Source organism: Mus caroli, chromosome 11, assembly GCF_900094665.2.
Source record: "Mus caroli chromosome 11, CAROLI_EIJ_v1.1, whole genome shotgun sequence".
Taxonomy (NCBI): domain Eukaryota; kingdom Metazoa; phylum Chordata; class Mammalia; order Rodentia; family Muridae; genus Mus; species Mus caroli.
Genome location: NC_034580.1, coordinates 69,021,600 through 69,033,675, shown reverse-complemented (window position 1 = coordinate 69,033,675; position 12,076 = coordinate 69,021,600). Strand labels below are relative to the sequence as shown.

General features: G+C 39.9%; 1 protein-coding gene across 1 annotated transcript; it reads left to right on the top strand.

Annotated features, from left to right (window-relative positions):
- The first annotated feature begins 250 nt into the window (after positions 1 to 250).
- LOC110306084 (olfactory receptor 139) lies at positions 251 to 1,198 on the top strand. The gene has a single exon (XM_021178272.1). It carries the CDS (start codon positions 251 to 253, stop codon positions 1,196 to 1,198), a length of 948 nt encoding a protein of 315 aa, XP_021033931.1.
- The last annotated feature ends 10,878 nt before the right edge of the window (positions 1,199 to 12,076 follow it).

The following is a 12,076-nucleotide window of genomic DNA, read 5'->3' as shown; positions in this document are numbered from 1 at the left end:
CCCAGTATTTTCTGGTTTTCTCTCTGGACCAGTAGCTAAAAGGTTGATTATTTGGTCAGTAGGACTCTTTAGAAAACTGCAGGATACCTGCAAAGTAGGGAGGTATTGACTTTAATAGGCAGGTGGTGTTCTGCACATACCATACCAGCACCATGTAGATGCTGATTGCATGTTCACACATGCCTCTTTCTTTCCCTATTTGTAAGATCTATCTCTTCCTCTTTTGCCCTCCAGCTCATAGCAGTGGCCTATGGAGCCAGGTGCCTGGGGAAACAGGACAGCTGTCACGGAATTCATCCTTCTTGGCTTAACAGGAAATGTAAGACTGCAACCTATCCTTTTTGTTGTCTTCTTCTTTGCCTATATTGTCACAATTGGGGGTAACCTCAGCATTTTGGCCGCCATCTTTGTGGAACCCAAGCTCCACACTCCTATGTACTACTTCTTGGGGAATCTATCTCTGTTGGACATCGGATGCATCAGTGTCACTGTTCCTCCAATGCTGGTGTGTCTCCTGGCTCATGAGTGCAGAGTTCCCTATGGTGCCTGCATTTCACAGCTCTTTTTTTTCCACCTTCTGGCAGGTGTGGACTGTCATCTCTTGACAGCCATGGCTTATGACCGATACCTGGCCATCTGTCAGCCCCTCACCTACAGCACCCGCATGAGCCGTGAAGTGCAGGGCACACTGGTGAACATTTGCTGTACTGTCTCCTTCATTAATGCTCTGACTCACACAGTGGCAGTGTCTGTGCTGGACTTCTGTGGCCCTAATGTGGTCAACCACTTCTACTGTGACCTTCCACCTCTTTTCCAGCTCTCCTGCTCCAGCATCTACCTCAATGGGCAGCTGCTTTTTGTGGGAGCCACTTTCATGGGAGTAGTCCCCATGATATTTATCTCAGTGTCCTATGCCCATGTTGCAGCTGCAGTACTACGGATCCACTCCACAGAGGGGAGGAAGAAGGCATTTTCCACATGTGGCTCCCACCTTACTGTGGTCTGTATCTTTTATGGAACTGGCTTCTTCAGTTACATGCGTCTGGGTTCTGTCTCGGCCTCAGACAAGGACAAGGGCATTGGAATCCTCAATACTATCCTCAGCCCTATGTTAAACCAACTCATCTACAGCCTCCGGAACCCAGATGTACAGGGTGCCCTGAAGAGGATGCTGACAGGAAAGAGGCATCCAGTGTGAGAAGACAGGACAAGGCTATTAAAATGTCCTGCCATCCTTACATATGTCCTTGGCATTCTCATACTGGAAGCTCAAGTGCACAGTTGGAGGAATTCTTCAGAAGTGTGTCTAAGGATGGAAATAAATTAGATAGTATTGGTTGGAGGAGATTATAGCTTGGAGTGGCAGAATGTTAGATAAAGACCATGTAAGTTATTGATAGAAACTATATTAAATACAGATGGAAGAAAATTAAAGCATGAATCATGAACAGGAGATGAGCTTTTTGTGTATTTTTACTGCTTAAATGACTTTTACTTTAGATGGTAATAAATAAAAATTGTTCAGCCTCCTTTATATATAAAATCTATGTTTGTACTAATGTGTTTTTAATTTTTTATTTTTAAATTTATTTTATTTACTTTTATTGGATACTTTATGTATTTACATTTCAAATGTTATCTCCTTTCCTGGTTTTCCTCCAGAAATTCTGTATCATATCCTTCCTCCACCTGTTTCTATGAGGGTGATCCCCCTCCCACCCACCCACTTCCAACTTACAGTCCTGGCATTCCCCTACACTGGGGAATCAAGCCCTCACAGGACCAAGGAAGGATCAATCTCCTCCTATTGATGCCAGACAATGCCATCCTCTGCTACATATGCAGCTGGAGCCATGGGTCCCTCCATGTGTACTTTTTGGTTGGTGGTTTAGTCCCTGAGATCTCTGGCAGCTGTGGTTAGTTGATATTGTTGTTCTTCCTATGGAGTTGCAAACCCCTTCAGCTCCTTATGTCCTTTCTCTAACTCTTCCATTGGGGTCCCCATGCTCAGTCTAATGGTTGGCTGTGAGCATCCACCTCTGTATTTGTCAGGCACTGGTAGAGCCTCTCAGGAGACAGCTATGTCAGGCTCCTCTCAGCAAGCACCTCTTGGCATCTGCAATAGTGTCTACATTTGGTGTCTGTATATGGGATGGATCCCCAGGTGGGGTAGTCTCTGGATGGCCTTTCCTTCAGTCTTTGTTCCACACTTTGTCCCCATATTTCCTTTAGACAGGAGCAATTCTGGGTTAAAAATTTGGAAATGAGTGTGTGGCCCCATACCCCAACCAGGGGCCTTGCCTAACCTCTGGATATGGTCTCTACAGGGTCTCCCTCACCTTTGTTGGACAGTTCAGCTAATCTCATCCCTGTTGGGTCCTGGGAACCTCTTGATTTCCTGGCATCTGGGACTTGCTGGTGTTTACCCCCCATTCCCCATCTCCTATTGCTACACATCTCTGTTCAAATTCTTGACCTATGTATATCATCTCCATCTCTTCCCATACCTGATACTGCCCCTAAGTCAAGGGTGATTGATATCTGAGAACCAGTCTGACAATCATGCCATCACATTCTTCAGAGATACATTATTGGAACCTTTCTTTCCCAACCACACTCACTTTCTAACTAACTAATGAGTGAGACCAATACACTGGACAGTGTGTGGGAATGTGCATAAGCTCATGTACGTTCTCACAACCCCTCCATCAAAGAATGACACATTTCCATCCTATGAGAAGCAGCATTAAGAATTAGTAGTATTGATTTTAATTGCTGAGTAGTACTCCATTGTGTAAATGTATCACATTTTCTGTATCCATTCTTCTGTTGAGGGACATCTGGGTTCTTTCAAGCTTCTGGCTATTATAAATATGGCTGCTATGAACATAGTGGAACATGTGTCCTTATTACCAGTTGGAACTTCTTCTGGGTATATGCCCAGGAGAGGTATTGCTGGATCTTCCAGTAGTACTATGTCCAATTTTGTGAGGAACCACCAGACTGATTTCCAGAGTAGTTGTACCAGCTTGCAATCCCACCAACAATGGAGGAGTGTTCCTCTTTCTCCACATCCTCGCTAACATCTGTTGTCACCTAAAATTTTGATCTTAGCCATTCTGATTGGTGTGAAGTGGAATCTCAGGGTTGTTTTGATTTGCATTTCCCTGATGATTAAGGATGTTGAACTATGCCAGTGCCTGGCAAATACAGAAGTGGATGCTCACAGTCATCTATTGGATGGAACACAGAGCCCCTAAAGAAGGAACTAGAGAAAGTTCCCAAGGAACTAAAGGGGTTGGCAACCCTATAGGAGGATCAACAATATGAACTAACCAGTACCCCATAGAACTGTGTCTTTACTTGCATATGTAGCAGAGGATGTCCTAGTTGGACATCAATGGGAGGAGAGGCCCTTGGTCTTGGGAAGATCATATACCCCAGTACAGGGGAATGCCTGGGCCAGGAAGCTGAAGTGGGTGGGTTGGGGAGCAGGGAGGGGGGAGGATATAGGAAACTTTTGGGATAGCATTTGAAATGTAAATGAAGAAAATATATAATAAAAGAATGAAAAAAAAGAATTAGAAGCATTGCTGGGCAGTGATGGTGCAGGTCTTTAATCCCAGCACTTGGGAAGCAGAGGTAGGCGGATTTCTGAGTTCCAGGCCAGTCTGGTCTACAAAGTGAGTTCCAGGACAGCCAGGGCTATACAGAGAAACCCTGTCTTGAAAAAAATAACCAAAAAACCAAAAAACAAACAAACAAAAAAAGAATTAGTAGTATTTATTTTTAATGAAGAAAGGCAATCTGAGGATATTTCCCAATATAATTGTATCCACCACACTCTCCAAGCCAATTATCTAATGGGTTCTGAACTTGGCTTCAATCCTTTGCAACCACACTGAAGAATATTTTTATTAAGTCTTTGAGAATTTCATACAATGTATTTTGGTCATATTCACCCCATGTCCCAACTCTTCCCATATTTACCATCTCTTTCCTAACCTCCATATCCACCCAAATTTGAGTGTTCTTGTTTTATTATCTCCTCATCAAGTCCAATTTGTGTTGCTGAGCCAGAATTGGGTTGGCCCTGGAGTATGCTGGATCTACCAAGTCAGTCCCTCCATTGATAAAACAGAGATGACACTGTCTCTTTCAGAAACTATTAACCCCACCTCCACATCCAGGCTGAGATTTTGTACAACATGAAATTATGCAGGTCTTGTCCATGCTGCCACAATTACTGTCAGTTCATATGTGCAGATGTCCTACTGTGTATGGAAAACTGCCCACTGGTGCATTAGTATCACAAAAGTTGTGAGAGTAGCCAACCACTTTCCAATTGAATCTAACACAGGCTGTATAAGTTGGAACACATTCCTAGTATGAAGTAGGTCAAGAACCTGGTTAGATAGGTCATAGAACCTAGGAAAGAACTCTTTTATATTATCTTTCTGCTAAATGGACATAGTGCTAGAAGGTAGAGAGACGGCTTAATGGATAAGAAGAACACTTGCTGTTCTGCAGAGGATTCAGGTTCTATTCCCAGAATAATGGTCAATAACTGTCTATAATTCCAGCTCCAGAGGACCTGAAACCCTCTTCTGGCCTCCATGGGCACTGTATGCATGTGGCACACAAACATACATGTAGGTAGTACACCCCTACACATATAAACGAACAAATCTTTAAATAAACATAGTATTAAGTGACTTCTAATGATTTAATTCTATAACCATATCTGTCCTCACAGACTGTCTTGTGCTGTCTCATTAGGGTTTTTGCAAGAGCTCCTGAGACCTGTGCTATCTAACACCGGTTCACTTCTGTTGCTCACTGTTGGAGAGAGCGAAAAAGGCCATAATAAGTACAGAAAAATTTAACATGTCATCCTGTTGTGGTATATTCCCCATCTTATTCTCCAAAGGCTATTTGATTTCTTTCAAATGATTTCTCTCATTTAAAATCTAGATCTTTGTATGATATGCAAGATCTCCTTTCTTCAATGCCACTCCACCCATCTTCATCTCTCAACCACCATTTCCCAGAAATGACTCTTTTGATCCCTTTGCTTCTAGGATGACTCATATAGAAAGATACCATGTTAATAATTTTTTTATTTATTGCAGACATTTTTGTTCTCTCCAAGAAAATGATATGGTTCTGAAGGTTAGAATCTAAATCTTACATCACAGTGTGTCCTCAAAACATCCAGAAGAATGCTGGGAGATAATTGAAATTCATACAGTTTTCAGGTTAACTGACATTGGGAAGAAGTATGACTTATGAAAAGAAATTTTTTTTTTAACCTAGGATGTTTGTGAAGCTAAACCAACAAGATGTTTTCAAAGTACCTTAATGGGCTGAATATCAGGGAAAAATAAAGTCATAAAGGGATTAAAATTTTTATTTATTTATTTATTTATTTATTTATTTATTTATTTATTTATTTATTGGTATGTGCATGTGTCCACATGTGCCATGAGTCATGTGTGGAGTTAGAAGATAAGCTGTGAAAGTTGGTTCTCTCCTTCTACCGTGTGAGTTCCATGGATAGAACTCAGGTCTCCAGGTTGGAGGAAAGTTGATTTTACCAACCGAGCCATTTTTTAAAAAATTGTTTATAAAATTTCATACATGTATCTGTGTTTACATTCCTTTCTCCCTTTCCTCCATCCAGTCCCTTCTGTGTTATTCCCTTTCTCTGCTCCCTCTCAATTTTATGACTTATATTTCTTTAACTATTATTGTTACACACATAAACATATATGAGCTAATTAATAAGTACAACTTTCTGAATCTATTTAGTGTTGCTTATATGCATATTTTTAGTGTTGACCAGTTGGCAGTCTCTCAGCAGGCATTAATTGCCTGAAGCTCCTCATTTAGGTTTGGGGCCTTGTGAGATTTCTTCTATCTGTGTTGGTATGCCAACTGGTGATGTCAGTATGCAGATCTTGTTTAGGTGAAAACTCACAGGTATAGCTTTCCTGTTATAGAGAAGACATAATTTCACAGCAGCTGTGTTCCAACTAGGCCAACTTGGAGGTCCTGAAAGTGACTTTCTTAGAAAGAAAATGTCTTCTGAAGCAATAAAAGCAACTATTGTATTAGGCATAATAAGGACAAGATCCTTGACTTTGGGCATAGATAAGTTTAAAAAATATTTTAATGTATTATTTGAGAATTTTCATACATGTATACATATATTTTGAATATATCCACTTATGGCTCCCCACTCTTCCTTCTGCCCCATTTCACATTTAATGATATCCAATAACCCTTTTAACTTCTATCATATTCTATCATTCTACACAGACACACATGCACACACACACACACACACACACACACACACGCACACACACACACTCCTAATTAAATTAGTTCTTCCTGTATGTTCATAGGTACATAGGACCATATCTTGGAAGATGGGCAATCTACTAGGGATCACAGACCTGAAGAAACTTCAGGCAAGCCTCAACTACTTCAGATAGGGATGGAACTTCATAAGCCCCTCTGTAACTCATGCTGGAATGTTGAATCTCTTCTCTTTATGCAGATCTTGTGTAGGCAGCCAGAGCTGCTGTGAGTTCAGAGTATGGTAAACTTGTAATACCCAGTAGATACTATTTTTCAGTAGTCTTCCCCAGCATTAGGCTCTTACAATCTTTCCACTTCTTCTGAATTCTCCACTAATCTATGAGTTTAAATATCAGTGTTGAGAAGGCAGTTTGATACCAAGTAACAAAATATTAATAGCAGGTTTTCCCCAACCACGAGTTTTTTGCTAGATCTATAGTACCAGATATAAATTTCAATCTATCAAATAGGCCTGGAATAACCATCTAGAGACTGCCATATCCAGGGATCCATCCCATAATCAGCCTCCAAACACTGACACCATTGCATACACTAGCAAGATTTTGCTGAAAGGACCCTGATATATCTGTCTCTTGTGAGACTATGCCAGGGACTAGCAAACACAGAAGTGGATGCTCACAGTCAGCTATTGGATGGATCACAGGGCCCCCAATGGAGGAGCTAGAGAAAGTATCCAAGGAGCTAAAGGGATCTGCAACCCTATAGGTGGAACAGCATTATGAACTAACCAGTACCCCGGAGCTCTTGACTCTAGCTGCATATGCATCAAAAGATGGCTTAGTCGGCCATCACTGGAAAGAGAGGCCCATTGGACTTGCAAACTTTATATGCCCCAGTACAGGGGAACGCCAGGGCCAAAGAGTGGGAGTGGGTGGGTAGGGGAGTGGGAGGGGAGGGTATGGGGGACTTTTGGGTTAGCATTGGAAATGTAAATGAGAAAAATACCTAATTTTAAAAAAAGAAAAAAATAGGCCTGGAATAAACTAGAAAGTGTTTAATGACCTCCATAACTTCTGTAATATGAAGGTCATAACTTTTTTACTAATGGCTATACCTCTCTAGGTCAGTTGTTATTGTAGCTTGCAGGATTTGTAGCTGGTTAAGACCTGTTGATGACTTTTCCCTTCAAGCACCATGTATAGTATGCATAATAATGGCAAATGATCATACTAGTGAGGTGGTGTAATAATGGTGAAAAAGTACAATAATCACAAATTCTCCTAATAGTAAGGCCAGATAGTAATGATAGGCTGTTATATTAATAAGATCAGATAGTAATTATGAATAGTTGTAATAGTAAAGTGGGATAAGAATGATCATAATAGTGAAATGGGATGATAATAATAAATGATTTTTGTAGGAAGGCATGATGATAATGAGTTGTTATAATAGTGAGGTGTTTAATAATAAATTAATGGGCTTAACAGTGTTGTAGGCCAATGATAATAAATGAATGATAGCAATAAAGAGATAGTATATAATAATGAATAATCATAAGTTATGATAAATTATTTTTGTCTTTCTTGAATTTTCATTCTAATATAGTTTTAAATTTTGATATACTAACAATACATAGGTATCTCAAGTAAATAATTTGAATAAAATATATATTTTGTCCAAAAAGAAGAGTTTTACATATTGACTTGGAAGATTATAGGGAATATTGCTAAATTCAGAAAGTGACAGAAATTTAACACATATACAACTGAAAAATATCTTGGGGGAACACCCCTCAAGTCCAGCATTTGCTTTTGAGTCCACCATTACTCCCTCCTTCCCTGCATCTGGTACATCATTGAAAACCCCCAAATTAGCAGTAATACTGTTGAGAGCTTCAGAAATACAAAAGGCAGTGAATAAGAATGGATAAAGCTTTCAGGAAGACATATAGAGACCCCAGTTCCAACCTAACTTACTTAGTCTATCCTAAGGATCTTAGGCTTCTTTTTTACCTACTGCATGGTAAGTGCTTAGACCCACATGGGGTGCAACACAAGGAAGAATTATATGACTATGTGAAATTAAGTAGACAGGAAATAATATTAAGAATGTTGTAAACCCAAGAACTGTTCACATACAGTGGATCTCTGATGGGTAAAGTCTAGTTTTGGGGAGTAGTCAGCTTGACAGATGTACACTTTGAAGGTGCATATAGTGAGACAGACAGAGATATAAAGACCTGGGGAGGTAGCAGCAACTGTAACAAAGAAGAGAGCTTAAGAAGGTGTTGGAATGTGAGAAGCTGCCCAGCTTTGCTCTTAGACTTTGTTTATAGGATTGGAAGGAAATAAAGTTACCAGAGTCCTACAGAGTTCAGACCTTTATTTGGTACTTGCAGATGCTCATCTATTTTAGAATATAAATATAAGGGAAGGTCATTGTGGATGTAGCACTTCCATGTGGCAGGGAGTTAGCTGGGAGACTCAGGTTCCTGATGCCCTAACTCAGCACTGAATGAGGAGTTGAGAGAAGTGGATGCTGGATGAACACTGCTTCTTGTTGCTCACATGACACTGAGCAGGTCAGTTCTATGGCTTTTGTTTATTTAACCATGAAGTAGGATTCATAATGAGTCCTTCAAGTGATCATTTAGAGGATTCAATGATGAGTGGTCTAATCATTATTGAATTGATGTTTGTGGTAGCATAGATGTGAAGAAGGTTCCATTGGTTTTTTGAGTTGAGAGAGTAACTGTTTTTTTTTTTTTAATAGTCTATGATATCTTTCTCTCTAATGAGGATCAGGGCTGGGACTTACTCATGAAAAGTAACTCCCTGAAACTCCAGATACCCACTTCAGTCCACACAGATAGCTATGGACTTTGTACTACCGTTAACTTTATTTCATTGACTGAACTGAATGTTTAGGTCTATAGAAACCTGCCACCCAACTGACATACACACAGGAGGGAGAATGGCTAATCTCCCGAGTCTCTTGCCCTAGCATATTGTGATATATCAGACAAGTAGTGACTAATTGAAAAGCTTCATTAACTTCTGCTCTGCAGGGCCTCAGGAGGTATCTACCCAGCAATGATCCCCACAGAGATAGAGCAAGGACTGGGGATTGAAGCCCTGAAAGTTTGCAAGCAGAATCCTCTAATTAGTTCCCAGGTGAGGGTTCAAGACACTATGGCCCAAGTGCTGAGAGAAGGGAGTTATGATGTCTTCTGCATCTCTGCTAATAAGGCCAGAGGGAAGAAACACTCAGACAAGATATACTTTCTTTTTGGTTGTTTGGCTGCAGAAAACTAGCTCCTCAGAGAGTATAGAGGCCAATTAGCCACAGATAGTTACAGTTGTCATTAGCAAGATTCATTAGGCACACTATGGGTGGAGGGGAGAGGTGCCTATTCTATTCATGTAAGAAAATGTAACAACAAACCCTATGTTGTATTAATGTGTTAATCAAGTTTATTAAAAACACCTAAGAAATAAAGCCACCTGGGCTTAAGCCAACTTCCTTGCTGTCATAAGGCACTGTGCTTCTTCCTTTTTTTGGGGTCAGGGTCTGGTTATTGGTGCTATATCTTCCTCCTTAATTCACACACACACACACACACACACACACACACACACACACACACACACACACACACACACACACATGTTTCAGTCTCCTATGTCTTCTTGTGATCACAGTCTGTATTTTTTGTATTTGTCATCTAATAGGTGTACTATGATTTATTTACACAGTCATACGTCAACCCTACCTGTGGTTTGACAGGGTCTGGCACAATGCTGATCTACATGTGAGAGAGAACCTGTGCTGTTTCACTTTCTGAACATGGATTGTTTCACTTAATAGATATTTTCTAGTTTATTTTTCTCTGGAAATATTTCAATTATTTATGAACTTAAGTTATTAACTGGACACATTGTAGCACTTTTCTATCAACTTGGTGTTAGAAGAATGCTTTCCTATTCCTAGATAAACCTTGAAATTATCAGTTAAAATCTACAACACAGTGTGAAGCAATATTTCCCTGGCTGTTTTAGTTTATACTTCTTTATAAGTAAGACTAAGAGACTATTCCTATTGTAATACAAATAGCAACATTGTATCACAGGCAATGAACATATTTTCCTCTCTTCTGTTTAATGATAATAGTGCTTTAAAAATGATGGTGTGTGTGTGCGTGTTTGTGTGCATGGTGTGCATGGTGTGCATGTGTGGGTGCATGTGTGGAGGTCAGGGGACAACTTTCTCTCCTTCCATCTTTACTCTGTTCTGATGCTCAAACTCAGGTCACCAGGCTCACACATCAAGTACCTCTATGTGCTGAACCATCTTATTCACCTAATGTTGTTTTTTGTAAGGAATTTTCTATGTATCTACACATGGAAACATTCATTTTATGACTCCTGCCTCTGCTGTTACACTTGAAAGTATCTTCCTTATTTCAAAATTTCAAAAATAACTGATACTTTCACTCCTTCTTTTATAACTTTTAAATATAATCTATGGCTTGAGAGCAGACCTAATAATTGGAATGGCCCTTCATCAAACATCAAGTGTGTTTGCACACATATGCCTGCTTCTGAATTTTGTGTCCTGTGCCACCATCTACCACTTTACAATAGTACCCACATCACATCCTGGAAAGTCCCATCTTGACTCTTATCCGTCAAATGCTCTCACACTTTCTTCTCCACTTTAGCTACAACTTCATTTGGTCAAATAGGGTTTTCTTCCATTGCAATTTTACTTTAGAACTGTGCTAAATTTGTAGGAGAACTTGAGGAGGGGGTGGATTGACAGTGTACCGATATTGAACTTTTTAGGTTAGGAACATGAGATAGTCCATCCATATATTCAAGTGTCACTTTTAGAGAAACATTATAGTCTTTTCAAATTTTTTTCATAATCTAATATTTTTATACTATATACTTTGACCATATTCTTTCCCTTCATCCAACTCCTTCTATCGCTTACCCACCTTTCTATCTACCCAACTCCATGTTTCTCTCTCTTTTTCCAAAAAAAAGGAAAACCAACAAAACAATGAAAAACAAACAAAGAAAATAAAAACATACAAACTGAAAAAGAATAAAAGGAAATCAATAAAATGCCAAAATAAAAGCTACACACACACACACACACACACACACACACACACTTAGTATATTTGTGTTGACCAACTATTCCTAGGTATAGGGCCTAACTTGGAGTGTGCTTACTGTATTCTGTGATAATCAATTGGAGAAAAATGATTGTTTTCCTTTTCCAGCAGCTATTGATTGAAAATAGCTTCTTGGGGTAAGACTTTGTGTCTACTTCCCCCTCTAAGTACTGGGACCTCATCTGGATTGAACCTGTGGAGGTCCAATTGCATACTGCTATAATCTCTGAGTTCATCTGTGTATTGGACCTACTGTAACTGGAAGACACACTTTTTTGGAGCTATCTACTACCTCATGCTCTTAAAATCTTTCTGTTTTTTCTTTCAATCCCTGAACCTTGAAGGGAGGGGTTTAAAGAAGATTTGGAGCTGTGACGAAAGGATGGACCATCTAGAGACTGCCATATCCGGGGATCCATCCCATAATCAGCTTCCAAACGCTGATACCATTGCATACACTAGCAAGATTTTGCTGAAAGGACCCAGATAGAGCTATCTCTTGTGAGACTATGCCGGGGCCTAGCAAACACAGAAGTGGATGCTCACAGTCAGCTTTTGGATGGATCT

What these genes read in the sequence shown, in the direction of transcription:
- LOC110306084 (XM_021178272.1), top strand. Translation starts at nt 251, where the DNA reads ATGGAGCCAGGTGCCTGGGGAAACAGGACAGCTGTCACGGAATTCATC.